The sequence below is a fragment of the Ichthyophthirius multifiliis genome (genome assembly GCF_000220395.1).
Source record: "Ichthyophthirius multifiliis unplaced genomic scaffold scaff_1120509251273, whole genome shotgun sequence".
Classification (NCBI taxonomy): domain Eukaryota; phylum Ciliophora; class Oligohymenophorea; order Hymenostomatida; genus Ichthyophthirius; species Ichthyophthirius multifiliis.
In genome coordinates, this window is record NW_004086035.1 from 97,833 (window position 1) to 118,214 (window position 20,382).

Below are 20,382 nucleotides of genomic sequence, written 5' to 3' on the forward strand. Positions count from 1 at the left end.
TTATTATATTATTTTTATATACTATTCATTTATTTATTCTATTTATTTTTTTTAGTTTATAGATTATTTAATTATATTTTATTTTTTATTAATCTTAAACATAATTCATTTATTTTATTTAATTTTTAAAAATAAATTACTGAAAAAATAATTAAATATGAAATTAATCAATTATAACTAAACCTTTATTGCTTATTTAACTTTAAATTGGATATAATAAATTAATTTCTTTAAAAAATAATTTTGAATTTAAATTTATTATTTGAATCGATTGAAGTTAATATTTATATTTAAAATTAATTTGATTTTTTTTAAAAAAAATAATGAAATCCTATTTCATTTACATTAATTTTTTAGATATATTTTGAATAATTTTTTTATTTTTATTTTTATAAATAAATTTTTTTAGTTATTTTAAAAAAATAATTTAATTAACAAAATGAATTAATCAAAATAAAGAAAGTTTTCCAGTAATAAATCTTTTGCCTAAATTAATTAAATACAAATGCAAGATGTATTCTCAAGTGAATATGGTTTGAATTTGTAAGATTATAATCAAAAATCACATGAACTTTAACTTTTAGGTGAGAAAGGTGTATTTTATGATGAATATTTTCCTCCTACAAAAGAATCATTATGTGAATATTGGAATTTAATGCCTTAATAGTAATAAAAAGTTTGGGAAAAAATACAATGGTTACGCCCAAATTAAATATTTGATGAGTTTTAAGGAATAGATGTATTTAAAGAAATAGAAGTTAACGATATTAAATAGGGTATTTTAGGAGACTCTTATTTTTTGTGTTCTTTAAGTTCTTTAGCAGAAAGAAAAGAATATATTTTGAAATTATTTCATACTAAAAATTACTAAAAAAACGGTTTATATTCCATTTGGTTGAATATTAAAGGAGAATGGAAAAATATTATTATTGATGACAGAATACCTTGCATTAAAGGAATTCCTTGTTTTTCCAAAGCTACTGGAGCTGAATTGTGGGTCGTCTTATTAGAAAAGGCTTATGCTAAAGCTTATGGATCTTATTTTAAAATAGAAGGAGGAAATCCTGCGATTGCTTTGAGAGATTTGACAGGTGCACCTTATTAGAATTTAGATAGTAATAATCCTGATGAAGTCTGGAACTATTTAATCTAACATGATAATAATGGAAAAAGTGATATATTAATTTGTTATACTAAGAGTGCTCACATTAAGGAAGAATAGAATAAACTTGGGATTTTAGCTGGGCATGCTTATTCAATCCTTGATATAAAGTAAATTTTCGATTATCAAGTCAATAAATAAGTTGGAATTATTAAAATAAGAAATCCTTGGGGGTATGTATAATTGCCACTTTTTATAAAAAAATTATAATAAAATATTATATTATATTATATATAAAGTAAAGTTGAATGGAATGGTGATTGGAGTGATAATAGTTTAAAATGGACTCCTTAATTAAAAGAATAATTAAATCTTAAAAATGAAAATGACGGAAGCTTTTGGATTTAGGTTGAAGATTTTGTTAAGTATTATGAAGGAATTGGTTTATGTCAAATTAAAGATAATTATAAGTGCAATTCAATAAAGGTTGATATGGATAATTAATAAAATGCTGCAATAGTTAAGCTTATAATAAAATAAAGATAAGTTGGATGGATAACTTTGAATTAAGATGATTCTAGATTTTTTAAATAGGACATTTATAATTATTCTTTTAGTACAATTATTGTTACAAAACATAATTTCGAAACAAATTAAATTTAATGGGTATCAGGAAATTTCGATTATGATAGAAACAATGATGCTTTTTGTATTTTTGAGCCTGGAGAATATTTTGTATTTGTAGAAGTATTATGGAATCAAAATTATACTAGAAATATTGTAATAAGTAATTAATTATTCTTTTTTAAAACATCAAAAATATTTAAATAAAAATAAAGATTCTTATACAAATGGTGAGAATTAGTTTTAATTTATTACAGGTATGAATTGTGATGAATTTTAAAAATAGGCTATTAAATAATATTGTTTAACAAAACCAATAAGTAAAGAAAATAAACATAACAAAGTAGAATATTAAGGTAATGAAATAATTAAGATATAACGGTAATAATCTAGGTTTAATTTATTTCTATTTTTATAATAATTCTTGGAATTACAGTCTTGTAGACTAAAATTAGTTTTAATAAATTTTAAGGCTATAAATTAATGTAACCTTTTAAAGGTAAAAAAAATATTAAATTTGAATATTTTAAATAATTAAATAAGATCATGAAAACATCGACATTGTATTACCTCCAGGAAAAGAAATTATTTTATTATGCAAGTTTGATGCTTTAAAAGATTTCTCAACTTCATATAACTATAAATCAAGTATAACTTTATATCCTTCTAATTCAGTCTAATTTAAATATGATGAATCTATGTTTTTAAAGCCTAACGTTTTTAATGATAAAATAAGTTAGGCTTAAAACAAAAGTTCAGCATAAAGAGAAATATCAATAACCAACTTTAGATTAGGTCCTGATAATGATATTGAAAATTTAACTACTAACATATATTAAATAGAATAAATTTTTGTAAATTCGTTTTGATAGCTTTAACTCCATTTAGTAAATAAATATTACTTTAATTTCTTTTTGTTTAAATTAAAAAGTAAATGATTGGGCAACATTTTTATTTGTTCAAACTTTTATTTATTTATTTTTAACTATTTTGTTTGGATTTGATAATTGCAACTTTTTTGATGTTTAAAAATAAATATATTTTAATTTTTAATATTTTAACTTATAGATTGTTTAATTATGGTTTCTATAATATTATTTAATTGTAAATAAGCAACTAGACTTAGATTGAGAATAATTATTAATTGCTTTTTACTATCTATTATATCCTAAATTATATGGATATGCTTATATCCAAATGTAAATATTTTTAAAAATAATATATATTTCAAAAAAAAAAAACAGAAATGGAACTCAATCGATTCTTAACTAGATAAAGTAAGTCCTGCATGGAATCCTTTTATACTTTATATATAAATATTAGTATTTTTTTTAAAGGTAAACATTCAAAAAATATTTACTAATAAAAAGTTTATAAAAAATAGTTCTATGTATGTTTAGTATATTGGAAAGTTCTTGTTGATTACGATTTTTTAATATAAAAAGTATATTTCAAATTCTCAAAAACATTATCGAGATAATGAATAAATATATATATATTATTAAATTTATGTTTATTATGTATTGATGTATTGAGTTTTGATTAAAAAAATAAATAAAAATATATTTTTCAAAAAAAATATTTTTTCTTTATTACTTATCAAAGATATTAATTAAAATTTAAAAAAATTATTAGTTTTTAAAACAAATTTATATAAATGTTATTTTATTTATAATTAAAAAAAGTATAAGTGTAAAAATTTATTTTTTTCATACAAATATATTTATAAATTTAATTAAAATTTATTTGTTTATTGCTTATTATTTTTAATGTCAGCTTTGCCTTTTGGATTTTTGATCTCTAATAAATTTAGCTCTTACATTAGGGTCAAGTTCTTTCTTTCTAATTCTAAGATTTTTAGGTGTAACTTCTACAATTTCATCATCTAAAATAAAAAAATATTTTATTTGAAATAACTTATTTATTACCTCTAATATACGAAATAGCTTCTTCAATACTGAATTGTCTAGCAGGTTAAAGCAAAATTTTTTCTTCATGTTACTTACTTCTAACATTAGTGAGTTCTTTTTTTTTAGTTGGATTTAATTCTACATCTGATTCCTTCTAATTTTCTCCAATAACCATTCCTGCGTAAACTTAACTTCCAGGAATAACAAATAATTATCCGAATTTTTCACAAGCTTTAACTGCATAAGCAGTACATAAACCATCAGTAGTACATATTAAAGCTCCTTTAGTATTTTTTTTTAATGTTCCTTTATGTTCTTAATATTCATGGAAAAATGATTCCATAACAGCAGTTCCCTTAGTGTCGTTCATAAGCTCAGTTCTAAAGCCAATCAAGCCTCTAGTTGGTGCAAGAAAAGTTAATCTATGTAAATCGGCAGTTATTTCTTCACAATTTTCATATACTCCTTTTCTAAGTCCTAGTTTTTCAATAATTATGGAAGAATAAATAGGACTAGTCTCAATTTTGACTTTTTCTACTGGTTCAAAGGTTTTGTTTCCTACTTATTTATATATAATTTAGGGAGGAGTTAAACTCATTTCAAATCCTTCTCTACGCATATTTTCGAATAAAACACCTAAATGTAAATCTCCCCTTCCTTCTACAACTAAATTCGCTCCATCTTTTTAGCCCAAACCTTAATTAATTGATTTTATTATATTTTTTATTTTTAAAAATACCTTAAACTCTTAAGGCAACATCGTTTTCACTTTCTTCTTAAAGTCTTTATCTTAATTAGTTGAAAGTTAATTTTACTCCTTCTTTTCCTGCTAAAGGAGATGTGTTAGGAGATATTGCAACACCAATAATTGGAGGATCTATAGGAATACTGGGAATCGATCCTTTATTTCCTTGTTTGTTTAAAGTATATGAAACTGTTGAATTGGAGAATCCAGCAATAGAAACAATATCACCTGCATAAGCTGTTTATATTTCCATCTTTTAGTTAATTTATTAAAATTAAAAAAAATAATTACTTGTTTCTATCCGTATCTTCGTATTATTTTCATAACTTTATTACTTTCAATTAATTTACCATCTCTATCATATGAATCTAATTTATCGCCAACATTTAAAACTCCTGAATTTATCTTCCCAATTACCAACTTTCCATGGTATATGTTACTTTCTGTTTAAGAAATAAGCAGTTGGAAATCTCCTTCTTTTGTTTATTTAGGCGGTAGTACATAATTAACTATAGCATCTAAAATGCAGGAAACGTCTTTTTTATTATCACTTTTTATATTATTTAGATTGTCCACAGCCCAACCATCCTTTTTTTAAAAAATATAAATTTATTGTTTTCTTAGATATATAATATAGTATTAAATATTTTTACTCTTCCTGATGCATAATAAACTGGATAATCTAAATCTTCTTCAGGAATGTCCATTTCTATAAATAAATCTAATATCTATAATTATTTTTAATATTTTTTTATTTCTTATGGTTAATAGTTATTTAATTACTTCATTTTCAACATCTTTACATCTTGCAGTTGGACGATCTACTTTATTTATAATAACAATAGGTTTCAATTTTTACTTTAAAGCTTTTTTTAGTACGAATTTGGTTTAAGTCATTGGTCCTTCAGTTGCACATATTAACAAAATAACTCCATCAACCATCTACATAATACGTTCTACTTCACCTCCGAAATCCTAATGACCAGGTGTATCTACAATATTGATTTTATAATCTTTATAAGTAATTCCTGTAACTTTAGAAAGAATTGTGATTCCTTTTTCTTATTCAAGTGCATTACTATCCATAGATTTCTAATTTTCTAAGCCTGATTATTTTAAAAGTGTATCTACTAAAGTTGTTTTTCCATGATCTACGTGTGCTATTATTGCAACATTTCTAAATTTGGTATTATCATTTGTATTTAAAACATTAATAATGTTCTAATTCTTTATTTTTATTTTTTTAAAAATTAATTAATTAATATGTTTTTAAATTGCAATAATGAATAGTATTTTTTTAATTTTACTTTTATAATTTTTTCTTATGTTTCTAATGCAAATGTGCTACAAGGATGATAAAATAAAGACCTTCTTATTTATTAAATTTCTTATTTGAAATTAAATGATTGAGAAATAGAACAGATTTATTTTTAAGTCAACCTATTTATATATTATTTACATAATATATTGCTAATGTTTATATTCTTTGCAATTTTCAACATTTTTGTATTTTTTTATATAAAAAAAGAATTTTCTAATAATTTTTTTATATAAAATCTTACGATTTTTTATTTAATATGCAAATCAAAAGTATTTAGATATAAATATTAAAAAAAATATGAGTTAAATAAAACTACTTAATAGAGAAAATAATATTAAAAGTAATTAAAAATAAAAATACTATATATAAATAAAATTATAATAATAATAATTAAATTTGGTTATATAACATATATTAATTAATATAATAATATTTACTTTTATATATTAAGTGAATTTACATAAATACATAATAATTGAAAATAATATACCTTCATATTTTAATAATTTTATTTAAAATATTCAATTGCTTTTTATAAAAAGTATATATTATTTGTGTAAAATAGATGTTTAAGATAAACTACATATAAAATATACTTTTAAATTAATATTTTTTTATTTTATTTATTCATTTTAATAAGATTGTTATTTCTAAGTAATTTAAAAATAAAAAATATGTATATTTTAGCTTTAAGGAAAAAAATATACTTTTACATTTGCAATTTTTATATACCTATCACTTAATTTATTTATTTTTAAAAATGAAAAATGATTTTTTTATTTGAATATAAAAATCGATAATTTTTTAAATGAAAATGCATATTATATTTTTTTTAATATTTTAGAAGAATTATTTTATTTTTAAAAACGTATTTCCTTTAAAAATTATCAATTAAATATAATCATCATTATTAATTATTTTTATTTTTTGCCTATGACAAACTTTACATTTTTGATTAATTCATAATTCTGGAAGCATTCATAATGGCTTTTATAAAATTTTTTTTTTTTAACAAAAATAAAATTTTTTGATTACATCCTTATTTTAATGATTTTTCTATCTTTTAATTTTCTTATATTTATGTGTTTTCAAGTTCTTTTTTTACATTATTATATTTTTGTAAAAGCCTTTTTTGTAATTCACATATAATAACTTTGTATTATTTTTTTAATAATTAATTATTTACTTTTCAAGTTCTTAGTTCCTAATTTTTTTTTATTCATCTTAACCAGAAATAATTCTTTATCTTAATGCTGATATTTCATTTTATTATCTTAATCTTAAATGTTGCATTAAATTTTTTAGTTTAATTTATCTTTAATAATTCCATTTTTCAAACTCTTCTTTTTCAATAGTAAATATTCTTTGTTGAATTTAATGAGCTTCCATATATCTTTATTAAGTTAATTTAATAAAAATAAAATATCTAATTGATTACTCTTATTATTTAGCTAGTTATTCTTCCATTTTTCTTAAATGTAATAATTCAGGAGTATCTTTTGGTTTTTATGCTTTTTTTATATAAATATAAAAAATAAACTAAATTAAATTATGAAAACTTATTTGTTATTCTATTTCTTCTTAAAATTTATTCATTTCTTCTTAATGTCTTTCGATAGTTTCTTTTTCAACTTTTTCAGCTTCTTAATTAAATTCAAGCATTTTTCTATCCCAAAACTCATTGAATTCATTATATTCATTTAAATGAGCCTTTTCAATTTCCTATTTCTATAAAATAAATAATATTAAACTATCTATTATACTTAAATTTATAATTTAAAAAACCTCATTCAAATGACGTTATTTCGTTTCGTCTTTTGATCTCCTTTCGAATTCTAGTTTTAACTCTTATAATCTTCTTTTAGCTAATTCAGCTTCAACATATTTTCCTGATTTTTCACAATTTTTTTAATGTTCTAAAAGTACTTCCCTTTTTTTATAAATTAAAAGTTTAATTTTTATTAGATTTATTAAATAACATGTATTCTTCAATATCACCATCTGGTTCAGGAATTTAGGATTTTTATTTTTATGAAGCTGATATTGGTCTATAATTAGAACTAATTTTTAAAAATTGTGAATATTAAGATATTAAATAGATAAAATATATTTTTGTGAGTAAATATTATTTTTTTTAGTTGGCTTTTATAAAGGTACTTTTAGGAGTATTTGCTATTGGATTATTATAACTCTGATCTTTACATTTAATTTATTGAAATAATTAAATAATTTTTAATTTTATTTTGAAATTTTGTTGAATTAAAAAAAAATAGAATTTTTTTTTATATATATAAAATAAAATTTATCTAATAAATTTAATAATTATTAAAAAATTCATTAATAATTTAAAAAAAATATATATATAATTATTTCTTTCATTATAAATACAAAATGAATAATACAAAAATTTCTATTTTATAATAAATTATCTTTGAAAAAGATTAAATAATATCAATAACATCTCTTTTAACCTAAATAATTTAAACATCTCCAAAAACAGCTAAATCCTCAAAAGGATTTTCATTTCCTACAACATAATAAATTGAATAATCTTATTCAGCTTATAGACTAATAAAAGTACTATTACAAGACCCATATCTATCTTTATCACAAATAACTTTTTAAAAAGTTATTGCATTTTCATCTTAACTGTTTTTTCCTTATTTAATTTATTATAAAGTAGGTTTAGTATTTTTTGAACTATCCAATATCATGTATATTAACCCACTTGTAGTAAGTTAAGGAATATCTAAAAATGCCCAGGTTTAACCTCTGTATAATACTGGATTAATACTTTAAGCTGAGGGTGGGTTATCTTAAATAACACTTAAAGGGTAAATATTTACAATATCAGGTATACCTTATATGTTTTACATTATATATGTTCTAAAGCATTCTTTTTTAGAAGCCGATAGTAAATTTTTAAATGTTTAATCATCAAAAGTATAGATGTTTTTACCAAAATAAAATGTTTCACTGGACATACCTATAACAGTTTTAATAGGAATATCTGTTTCTTCACAATTAAGGGTTAAAATACTATCATTAGAATTAATATATTAATCTAGCAAAACTCTTCTTTATCCTACAAATTTTATTTCTTTACAATAAGATCCATCAAAGCTATTTACACTATTTTTTTGTCATATAAATATTTATATTTATATATATTAACTATTTTGGCATTGAAAAAGTGAAAAGGGAAAGAAAACAGTTCATATTTTATCTTTATTCAACTGTTAATTCTTTTACAAAATCAATTTTTAATTTACTTGTAACTCCTGAATTATCTTTTGTTTAAAATTGTTTATTATCGTATTTTATTCTTCCTTTTTCATCTTCACATAATCCAAATATACGATAATCTTATTTTACCTATAAGCCTCTTAGTTTTATCTGAATACCTTAAGTTGTATCTAGTAAAGGAGCTGAACCAAATTAGTAAGAGCATATACTTTATTCGTCTGATGCTAAATCTTCATCCAATTTTTATGCTTAAACATTAACCTGCTCTATTGCACATTTTTAGGCATTAGATGAATAATACATAGATACTCCATATAAAAAATATCCTTTATTTGCACAATTTATTGTTACTTAAGCTGTTATTGTATCAGTTAAGATATCAAATTATGTTATTTACTGTTCTTTATCAATTGTGCTTTGTATTATTGTCAACTTTTTTGTTAAATAAATGAAAATATAAAAATAATAAAGTATAAAATAAATGAACTTTTAAAGGATTTTTAGGTATCATATACGAATCTTTATTTGGACCCGAAATATCAATAGATAGAATAAGTTCGTCATTAACATTTAAAGTCGGGTTTTAAAATGAGAATTAGATTGATCCGAAATTTTAAGTTTATGTAAATCTAATAGTATTTTTATTATTATCTATTAAAATTCCTTTAGAATCGACACCTTCCTTAAAATAGAACTTGATGTCTATATATTCTAAAGGTAATAAAGTATTAAGAGTAAGTAAAAGTTTAGTTTAGGAAACTGAGATAAGCAAAGGTTATTATAAAAATTTAACAACTTGTTTATTCAAATTATCAAAAATAAGCATTATTGGAGATAAATTACTATAATAATTTCCATCGTTTTCCTTATGCAATTAAAATGCAAATGTACCTTAAGTAAATTAAGAATAGAACTAAATTGTAGCATCTGTCTATCCAACAATTACTTTAAGCGATGGAGGGAATAAATCGATGTTAACAATAGATCCTTTCAGTAAAAAGGAACGTGAAAATACAGGAGTTATTACTCCTTTTTAATTATATCTTTAAATATATAAAATAGGGTTAATCACTCCTTTTATCATTTAAATTTAGGTAATTTCATTTCCTTACTCATCTACATATTTTAAAATGTCTTAATTTGGATTTTATATAATATTTTATAATTAGAAATTAGATGATGAATCAAAAGATCTATAAAGTACTTTTTAGCAATTATTTTCTATGATTTCTATTATATATTTATATGCAAGAGGTGCAAAAATAGAAGGATTATACATATTATCTATTATTATATCATAAAATTAACCAGAACTTATAATTTCGTTCAAATAAACTTTAATACGTAATCCAAAAACAGCGCAATATCCTGATAATTCATTATTTAATAATCCCTTTTCAATAATTTTACATTTAGGCTCATAATGCCTTAATTAATTAATATATACTTAGGGAAAACTAATACATATAAAGTATCCTTCTTAAATTTAAGGTATATTTTGAGGAATATAAACACTAAAAACATAAGTAACTTTATTCTAACGCAAGAAATATGATGAAATTTAAGTACTTCTAAAATCTATAGTTTCCCTAATTATTTATTCTCCAAGTACAATAGGTTAGTCTATAACATAATAATATTCTTAATATTCATCATCATCCATATTATCGTCTATAGCTATGAAAAACAAGTCTTTTTCATATACAAGAGTTTATAAAACTCCACAAACTCTAAAAGTTATAGTTTATCCAAGTTCAGTAACTTCTTAAAAATGCTTTACTTCAAGGACATAGGGAGCAACTACATAACATGATAAAAGCCCATTATATGAACCTTAATAACAGCTTATTCCATTTTTATCTCCATCTCTAGATAGAAAAGGGTTATAATATTTAGGAAATACTATTATTATCCTTGACTCATCTGTTATTTTTGATTTTGTTATTTTGGCTGATATCTATATTTCTAAACCGCTTCCTGGAGTAGCGAAATATTTTTTAATTTATATATCTTGAACATTTTTATTTTATTTAGAAGAATAAGTTTCTAAGTCTTTATTTTAATTATTAGGAAGTGGTATTGGTACTATTGTTTCTTGATTAAATATTTAATTATCTTTATAAGAATATGTAATTATATATTTAGAAAGGGTATTTTAAGTAATTAAGTTGTAACATTTTATATAAAAAATTATTTCTTCTATTTATTCTATTGATTTAAAAACAATTTATAATAATAATTTATTGTCGTTTTTTAAATAATAAATAATAGACTAAATACCATTATATGATATTAGTTATCCATTTTTAGTTTATTCGAAAATATCACTGTATAAATTAGACAATTATTATTTGTTCGTCTAAAAAAAATTACCTAAATCAATTTCTATCATTTCGTTCACATAAAAGCTTTTAGAAGTTAGTCTTATTAAAAAGCTTAAAAAAGTAATCGATTCTTTATTAAAGTTTTGCTACTAATATTAGATAATTTCCATTTTGGTTTAAAAATTTTTGGTTTTGTCAAATTTTAAATCAATATCTGTTTTTTCTGCTTATAAATTTGTGACTTATTAATTATAAATCTGAATTTTGACTTTTGCATCAACTCCAGCATCATCAGTTGTAATTCCATATTAAAAAATTTTAATTTTGCTTTATCTTGGCCAAGATCCACTATTTGTCTAAATTTTAAAAGCTAACTCTTTCGTTAATTCCTTAATTTTACAATCTGCAGGACAAACAGGATGAGCACAAGCTGGATTACAAGCCTCAGTAGAGCAAAAACAAACAACAGTACATTAATTTTCTTTAAAAGGTTAATCATTAATAGACACATTACATACGCTATATTCATTTTATTTTAAAGGTAAATTGTTAATAGATTAAATAACTACAAAAAATTACTATTCTAAATTAATTGGTGTAACAATTTCAAAAACCAAATATATAGAATTTTGGTTTTTTTTTAGTGTAGGCATTACTATAGTTTCGATAACTGCTGGTTATAGTGTATTTAAAAAGTTTTTTTGCAAAGTTTACAAAATTCCATCTTGATTAGAATATCCTGAAAATGAATTAATTGAAAAACTATTGTCTTTATTAAAAAAACTTTGATTTGGCAGATTAAATGGACTGAGAGTTATTTAACTTAAATTAGTAACTGTACCTTTGTTAAATGGACAGAATACACCGTATTTAGAAATAGCGTTTTACCTATAATTGTAAAATAAGCATTTATTCAGAGAATCATCAGTAAAAGTAGCTTAAATAGTACTTTAAATGTCATACTAATTAGTTTTAGTCTTATAAAACTGATAATCGCAGCCGAAGGTAAAGGAAGAAGCGCTGCTTAATCTAATATTAGGGGCACCACCAGTATGATAAGCTTTTATAGGCAAAGAATTTATTTATTTGCCAACTTAACAAGTAATGCAAGCGCTTAAATCTATACCATATTAATAGTCATTTACATTACTTAATTCAGGTAATGGAGGGATTAAAGTTTTTGCATTTTTTACAAAAGTTTTTTGTATTAATAGCTTTATATCTTATAATTAGTCATTTACAATAACACCTGCGTGTATTGATATTGAAAGATCTTAGTCGTTAGATTTAATTGGTATGAGTAACTAAAATTTAGAAGTAGGTTATTCTTACATTGTAATTTCTATTTTGTTCATTGTGAAGTAATAATTATAATAATTATAAAATTTTTTCTTGTTTAAATATCAATCTATGTATATCCTGTACAAGTATAAGGATTTTATAAATCTGATAACATTTAGCAGCTTATTTAATTATAAGATTAATTATAATAATAAAAATCAACATTATCGAAAAATAAAGCAATTTTAAAAGGAACATTAGTAGATTTATAATCAGGTAGTGTGCCGTAAATATGAACAAATGTGGGAATGAAATCGCCTGCATTTGCGGTATAATAATTAGCAAAGTTACTTTGTATATTAGGTAGTTTTCCGTTATCAATTGAATATCCATTAATAAGAACTGTAGAAATTATAGTTTATTTATTTGTAGGTCCATTTATTCCTTCTATAATTTAAATAAAAAAATCCATATTCTTATCTTCTGTATACATTGAAGAATGCCAATCAAATTGGAATTAATTTAATCCAAAAAGATTATCTTTTGTAGGGGCTTATTAGAATATAGTTGCTATTTAATTTTAACTAATAAACTATATTTATATTTGTAATTACTAATTATTTTAGGATATTTTAGGAACGGATACACGAGGAACAGTAGAATCATTTAATTCTACAGAGACACTGCTTTATTGAATGCTAAATTTAGGATTCATTATAATGTTCATTCCAACATTATTTATATCATTAAAACTTTTATCTGCTAAGCTATCATATTATATTGCTTTTACAGCATCAGTGTAAGGAGCTTAGAAACAAAATACTAATTTTTAAATTTAATTGTTTCCTTTTATCCCTATATCTGTAGTAGGGTTGAAATTAATTAAGTTTTTAGAACTATTAATTGAGCTTACTTGAGTAAACTTATGTTTAGTCTCTTAAGGAACCCAATTTCTACCGTTTTTAGATTTAATGGAGTAAGCATTTTAAGGATATGTTTTTTAAACTAGTTATGTTTAGTGAATATTTTTGCTTAAATAAAAAGCCTAATTAAATTTAAGAATTTAAGCTATATATAAAGGCTATTTAGCTCCTAAAACTGAATTTATAATTTTGTCGATACAAAAGTTAATAAAATCAAAATTACTTAAAGGAATGAAAATATCTTTTGACAGTATTTTTTTTTCATTTTCATTAATATAATTTTCATTTAATGTATAGTAATTAGCACTTTAAATTTAGCCAGTATAACTTTCCATCCCTGGTGCAAAAGCTAGTAAAACGACATCATCAAACGTCTTTAATTATTTTAAATAATCTTCTATATTTTCAGTTTGAATTAACACTTAGTATATTTCTTTATAATTTCTTATATTATTTAAAAATTATAAATCTCTACTAATTACAAAAAAGTTATGTTAAGAAATATCTATTCTTTCAACTGTTTCTATTGAAAGACTTCCGAATTCATTAAAAAAGATATCTGATTCGTAATCATCGTAATTAAAAAACCTTTAAAATAATATTTCTATTAAAATATAATATATAGATATATTATTACATTTTAAATGAAATATAATATTCTTAATCTTTTTTAATTAACCAATAGAAGAACATATTAATTTTCTTTTATCAGATGTGTCTTTGTTATATTCTCTACAAAAGTTGTCTTTGACTTATTACGGATTGACGTTGAATCCAGGAAAATTATGTTTTATTGAACCAGCTAATAAAATATCATCAGGTTCTGTTTTAAGTTTTAGAATTACTCTTAACTCTTGTTATTCTGGAGTGTCGATATCTAATATAAATCTAAATTTAAATGAATTAAAAGGAATATAAGAAGCATCTTTTTTATCCCCTCTTACAACAATCATTTTAAATGGATTTTATTAAGACGGTAAAACATCCCAGCCAAAACTAACTTTATAAGAAGCTAAGTTTATTGGGCTTGTTTCAAATATATTATTTGCATTTCCTATTGAAAGAATATGTGGTGAATAATCTCTTAGCATTCTTAATTAAACACCAATATTTTGAATAACAAAGGAAGGATTTTTAATAGTTGCTTCTATTCTATAATATTTTGTGGCTTATATAGCTTAAGGCTTTAAAAGAATTATAAGAGAGTTAGTTTAAATATCTACTGTACATTTATATTAAGAATCTAAAAGTGGATTGTTTATTGGAATTAAATCTTTCTTTACTGATTTGCAACCTTTTTCGAATTCAAATTAAAATGAATTATCGTTTAGTAAAATGATAAACCTTATATCTTCGTCGCTTTAAGAATAATTAGTAATTTATTGAGAATCGAAATCTATGTTTTTTAATTATTTTTAAAAGTAAAAAAAATTAATTGATTAAAATATAAAGAGAAAATAAAATATAATATATAAAATTTATATATATAATATATAGATATATAATTATAATTTTTTTATTATATTAATACCAAACCAAACTATATTATCTCTTTTTGATAGTTATTTTCTAGTCTTATCATTTTCAAAGAAAACATTAAATTTTAGATTTTCAAAGGGTGCAGGTTATAAGTAAATATAAGCAAAACCTGAATTAAAGTCATATTTTTAGCTATTTTTATCGATTCCGCTCACAGTTTCGATTTAGATTTATAATAAACAATCCACTTTTTAATATTACAAAGCTCTTTTATCATTTATTTAAATCATAATTTAATACCAGCCACTTTAAATTTATATTTAAAATTAGTTTTAATCATAAAAATGGCCATAATAATTTGTAGAGTCAACACTTTTTGCATAAAAAATTAAATTTCCTTAAATTTACTATTATTTATCTAAGCTTGTCCAAGTCGCTAAAAGTCCATAAGGACGAAATAAAGAGTCAATAGAAGAAATATCTGGAGTTAAGCTATAATGCAATTGGAAGGGAAATTAAAAATTTATGTAATCAGTTTTAGTAAGCTTAGAAACTATTTAAAATTTAAATTGTAATTTTGTTAAATAACCTGCGTTTGAATAATCCATTATTATATCATCAGAAGAAATTTAAGTAGAATAAAAACAAATAACAAAATATAAAAATAAAATTAATTAAATTTTTCTCATTTTTATTTATATAAAATTATATATATTTTATTATTAAGAAAGAATAAAAAAAAATATATATTATTTTTTTAAAATTAGTTTTATTTTTTTATAATATCATAATATATTTAATTTTAATTATTAACAGTTTTCATTTTTATATAAATTTTAATAATTCATTATTATTCTTATATATATATATAACTTTTAATATAAAGCATAATAATATTCAATTTTTTAATTTTTTATATAAATATTAAATAATATGAATAAAAATTAAAAAAAATTGCAAATAAGATTTTTAATAATAATTTATTTAAATTATATTAAAATTAATAATATGAATATGATTATTAAATTATATATAATTTATTAATTATATTTATAATTAATTTAACATTAAAATAAGCTGATTTTATTACAAATATAGTTATAGGCATTTTATTTATTGATAATCATAAGATATTTTCAAACTATTATGAAGATTTAATAAAATCTTATAATTATATTAAACCAAAATATATATATATATTATTATAAATTTTTATAATAATATAATTATATTATAATTTTTAATAAATTGTTATAAAATATATAAACCTTTTTTAAAATTAATAATAATATATTAAATTATTTAAATTTAAAATATATATTTATTAATTCAATATTTATAATTAATTTTAATTATATTTATATTTCATTTAATTTTAATATTACTATATATTTTTATAATAAAAATAATAACGTTTTTGTAAATTAGAAAATGCTTTTATTTTCTATATTTCATTTTTATATAATAAAATATATATATTTTCTAATTTACAATATATTTATTTTTTATAAATTACAAATATTTAATATATTTATTATTTTATTAAAATAATTATATAATAATATTAAACTAAATGTCTTAAGTATTAGGTTGCATTGGTTAAATTTTCGGTTTTAATGGATCTAAAGAACCTTAATTTTAGCTACTTAAATAATAACCTTATTAAATTAGAAAGATTTAATCATATATTATTGCAAAAGTATAAATAAAAAATAAAAATGAAAACTAAGCATTTAGAATTTTAGCAAATTATATAGGAGCGTTTGGAAAACCTTTTAATACAAAAAGTAAATCGCTTGCAATGACAGCTCCTGTTTTAAAAGAACCAATAAAAATTTAGATGACAACACCAGTTTTAAATTAAAATGAGTTTTTATCTTTTGTGCTTCCGTTTGAATATTCATAAATAGATTAAGTTCCTGAGCCAAATGACAAAGAAATTGTTTTCGAAAAAGTAGATGAATAAGTTGTTGCTGTATGCTAATTTTCAGGAATTACAAATGATAAAATATTTAAAAGTAAACTTGAAGAATTGTATAAATAAATTAAAAATGATAGATTTATAAATGAAGAAGAAAATATTGAACAATTAAATTATTAATTTGCACGTTATAATCCACCTTTTTGTATTCCCTTTATGAGAAGAAATGAAGTTTGGATTATATTAAATGAATAAAAAGTTAATTCTATAATTATTTAAAAAGAATGAATTTAAAATATATATATAAAATAAAATATTTATTATAAATTTAATTAGTTGTAATAAAAAAAATACAATTAATAATTTTAGTTTTTTAATATATTATCAAACAAATTTATTATAAATCTCAAATATAATTAAAATTTATAAATATTTTTCATTTTCGTATAGCCTTTAAAATTATAAAAGTATGTTTAGATTTTTGAATATTTTTTTAACATTAGCATTTCAAATATTATAAAAAAATATAAACATAAAAAAATGATATTAAATTTTATTAAACTGCATAAAAATTATTTAAATTAAATTTAAAAAATATTTAATTTTATGAATATTTAAAAAAAAATTCTTATATATTATTGATAATTAATTTCAGATTATTAAATATATTTTTTTATTTACTTGCAATAAAAATAAAAACATAAAAAACATTATTTAATCAACTTACTTAATAATTTATTGAATATAGTTTATATATTATTAGAAATTTATAAATAAAAAATCATACTTGTAAATTAAGCTTTTTAATTATTGAATTCAAATAGATAAACAGATTTTATATTTATACATAAAGTTTTAATCTTTAAAAATTATTTGAAGAATTATTAATCATTTATAAAAATTTAAAAATAAAAAATCTAAAATTATTAGAATTACTTTATAAAAAATTTGTAAAATATTTTTAAGAAGTTGTAAATAAATAATCAAATAATTCGACTTATCTTTTTAATAAATGTTATATCAATAATAAAACTAATTTTTTTAATTAAATTATTATTAAATTTATAATTTAGTAACAGAAATGAGCTATATAACAAATATACCTGAATTTTAAAAAATAATACATTTAAATATTTAAAATGAAAAAATGAATATTCAAAAAATAATTATTATTTAATTATATATAATTTCAATTAAATTTACTATTTATTTTTTTAAAGAGCAATTAATTTTACTAGATCTTACTCCTGTTTATAAATTTAAATTATAAAAAATTTATAAATCTAATAAATTAAATTTATCCGTAATATATATAATTTTAATTTAATATTTATATTTTGATAGAAAATGAACCAAACTTTAAATTATTTAGATAATTAAGAAGTTGATATGAAAAAATAAAATATAAAAAAAAATATATAATTTAAATTAATAATTTTTAAATAATATATAAATTAAATATTTAATATATATAATACACAATTCATGTTATTATAATTTCTTAACTCACAGCAACCTAGAAAATCAATTGTAAACAAATACAATACAATACAATATAAAATATAAATATAATTTATTTTTAATTATAAAGCAGGTAAAATAAAAATAAAACTGAACTAAAACAATAATTAGTATAATTATTCATAATTAAAAAAGGAAAACATACGAAGTATATTTACAAAATTAATATAATGGGAAATAAATGCAAAGCATGCTATAATTTTAATATGAATAAAAATTAAAAACAAATAAAAAAAATTAAATAATATATAATTAATAAAAAGTTTTAAAAATAAATATAAAATATATCACTATCATTAACTTAAATATAAATATATTGATATTTCTATAATAAAAATAATAAAATGCATTTACTTTTTAATATATAAAATTCTAACAAATATATATTAAAATGTTATAATAAAAATTGAATATAATTTAATAATTTTAAAGCAAATCAGCAAACTAATTAGTTAAAAAACTAAAATAAAAATGATTTTGTAAATAAGATAAATAATTTAAAGGATATTAATAAAAATATTAAAATTATTAGTAATTTATATTTTTTTTATGTAAGTTTTCAATTAATTAAAACTATAAAATATAAATACATATTTAATTTCTATAAATATTTTTTGAGATAAAATAATTATATATTTTTTTAAAATAAAATAAAAAATCATTTAAAAAAAAGAAAAGAAAAAATAATATTTTTAAATAAAATAAAAAATAAAAAAAAAATAAAAAAAATTAAAGAAAAGAAAAGAAAAAATAAAAAAAAAAAGAAGAGAAAAGAAAAAATAGAGTCTTTCTAGAGAAGAATTAATTTACATGTCTAAGATTTCTGAATAAACAGAAAGATTTGAAGACATGCTTGATTACATGAGATAAGTAGTAAAATTGGACCAAGAGCTATCTGTAGAAGAAAGAAACTTACTTTCGGTTGCTTATAAAAATTCTGTTGGATCACGCAGAACTGCATGGAGAGCTCTTTCTTCAATTGAATAAAAGGAAGAAGCTAAAGGTTCCAAGAATTTAAATCTCTTAAGAGAATACAAAAAAAAATTGAAACTGAACTTTCTTAATTCTGCAATAACATTTTAGAATTACTAGACAATCATTTGGTTCCTAAAGCTAAGGTATTAATAATATTTATATTTAAATAAATGTTACAATTTTACTTAAAAAAAAAGTCAAATGAAGGAAAAGTTTTCTTTTTAAAAATGAAAGGAGATTATTACAGATATATTTCAGAATATGCATAAGGATAAACTCATTAATAGGCATCTAATGGAGCTTTAGATGCTTATTAAAAGGCTTCTGATATAGCTAACAAAGATTTAAACACAACTCATCCTATTAGATTAGGTTTGGCTTTAAATTTCTCAGTTTTCTACTATGAAGTCATGAATGATCCTTCTTAAGCATGTAACCTTGCTAAACAAGCTTTTGATGATGCTATTGCTGATATTGAACATATTGAAGAAGATTAATACAAAGATGCCACTACTATTATGTAATTAATTAGAGACAATTTAACACTCTGGACATCTGAATTATAGAATGATGATGAAGGATAAGTAGAAAATATTTGAAATATTTATATAAATCATTAAAAATTTAAAAATCATTTATTAATAGTTATATATAAAGATTTTTATTTTATATTTTTTATTTTTATTTACATTTACATTTAAAATTATAATTTGTATAACATAATTTGTAAATTATAAACAAATTTTTTTTGTAAAAATGAATATATTGTGAATGAAAATTAAAAATTTTAATACATTTTTCAACTTTAAATTTTAATTAATATTAGTATAAAACTAAAGTATAATTAATATGATAAATTCAACTTAAGTTTATATGTTATAAGATAAAAGTTAAGGTTAATATTGAGATTCGGATTGGAATTAAAAATAGGGTTGAGGATAGGGTTGGGATTGAGGTTTGGGGTTGGGGTTGGGGTTGGGGTTGGGGTTGGGGTTGGGGTTGGGGTTGGG

General features: G+C 20.1%; 5 protein-coding genes across 5 annotated transcripts, besides 16 other annotated features; 3 read left to right on the forward strand and 2 right to left on the reverse strand. All coding sequences in view use genetic code 6, as the record gives it.

Moving 5' to 3' along the window:
• Window positions 1-380: 380 nt before the first annotated feature.
• Window positions 381-424: a microsatellite.
• An 81-nt stretch (window positions 425-505) lies between these two features.
• On the forward strand, window positions 506-2,595 carry IMG5_173770 (hypothetical protein; the record flags this gene model as incomplete). Its single annotated transcript, XM_004029709.1, has 3 exons — window positions 506-1,335; window positions 1,402-1,889; window positions 2,270-2,595. 3 exons carry the CDS (start codon window positions 506-508, stop codon window positions 2,593-2,595), a joined length of 1,644 nt encoding a protein of 547 aa, XP_004029757.1.
• An 829-nt stretch (window positions 2,596-3,424) lies between these two features.
• On the reverse strand, window positions 3,425-9,680 carry IMG5_173780 (hypothetical protein). Its single transcript, XM_004029710.1, has 14 exons — window positions 9,436-9,680; window positions 8,975-9,380; window positions 8,662-8,787; window positions 8,431-8,562; window positions 7,682-7,739; window positions 7,488-7,632; window positions 7,262-7,430; window positions 7,141-7,213; window positions 6,889-7,095; window positions 5,689-5,821; window positions 5,165-5,608; window positions 5,035-5,109; window positions 3,655-4,969; window positions 3,425-3,611 (listed from the first exon to the last, which is right to left on the reverse strand). The coding sequence occupies exons 1-14, from the start codon at window positions 9,457-9,459 to the stop codon at window positions 3,499-3,501; spliced, it is 3,420 nt and encodes a 1,139-aa protein (XP_004029758.1). The 5' UTR covers window positions 9,460-9,680; the 3' UTR covers window positions 3,425-3,498.
• Window positions 8,014-8,073: a microsatellite.
• A 3,250-nt stretch (window positions 9,681-12,930) lies between the features above and the next one.
• IMG5_173790 (hypothetical protein) lies at window positions 12,931-15,498 on the reverse strand (the record flags this gene model as incomplete). Its single annotated transcript, XM_004029711.1, has 4 exons — window positions 15,008-15,498; window positions 14,114-14,872; window positions 13,168-13,558; window positions 12,931-12,955 (listed from the first exon to the last, which is right to left on the reverse strand). The coding sequence occupies exons 1-4, from the start codon at window positions 15,243-15,245 to the stop codon at window positions 12,931-12,933; spliced, it is 1,413 nt and encodes a 470-aa protein (XP_004029759.1). The 5' UTR covers window positions 15,246-15,498.
• Window positions 14,934-14,981: a microsatellite.
• Window positions 14,934-14,988: a microsatellite.
• A 432-nt stretch (window positions 15,499-15,930) lies between the features above and the next one.
• Window positions 15,931-16,005: a microsatellite.
• Window positions 16,006-16,261: 256 nt separating this feature from the next.
• Window positions 16,262-16,318: a microsatellite.
• Window positions 16,288-16,330: a microsatellite.
• Window positions 16,331-16,424: 94 nt separating this feature from the next.
• Window positions 16,425-16,488: a microsatellite.
• Window positions 16,447-16,521: a microsatellite.
• Window positions 16,522-16,528: 7 nt separating this feature from the next.
• Window positions 16,529-17,164, forward strand: IMG5_173800 (hypothetical protein; the record flags this gene model as incomplete). The annotated part of the gene is made up of 1 exon (XM_004029712.1): window positions 16,529-17,164. The coding sequence occupies one exon, from the start codon at window positions 16,529-16,531 to the stop codon at window positions 17,162-17,164; it is 636 nt and encodes a 211-aa protein (XP_004029760.1).
• Window positions 17,165-17,167: 3 nt separating this feature from the next.
• Window positions 17,168-17,203: a microsatellite.
• A 1,828-nt stretch (window positions 17,204-19,031) lies between these two features.
• Window positions 19,032-19,109: a microsatellite.
• Window positions 19,101-19,158: a microsatellite.
• Window positions 19,103-19,179: a microsatellite.
• Window positions 19,109-19,177: a microsatellite.
• IMG5_173810 (hypothetical protein) lies at window positions 19,123-20,108 on the forward strand. The gene is made up of 2 exons (XM_004029713.1): window positions 19,123-19,515; window positions 19,570-20,108. Exon 2 carries the CDS (start codon window positions 19,600-19,602, stop codon window positions 19,969-19,971), a length of 372 nt encoding a protein of 123 aa, XP_004029761.1. The 5' UTR covers window positions 19,123-19,515; window positions 19,570-19,599; the 3' UTR covers window positions 19,972-20,108.
• Window positions 19,129-19,175: a microsatellite.
• Window positions 20,109-20,313: 205 nt separating the features above from the next.
• Window positions 20,314-20,382: a microsatellite.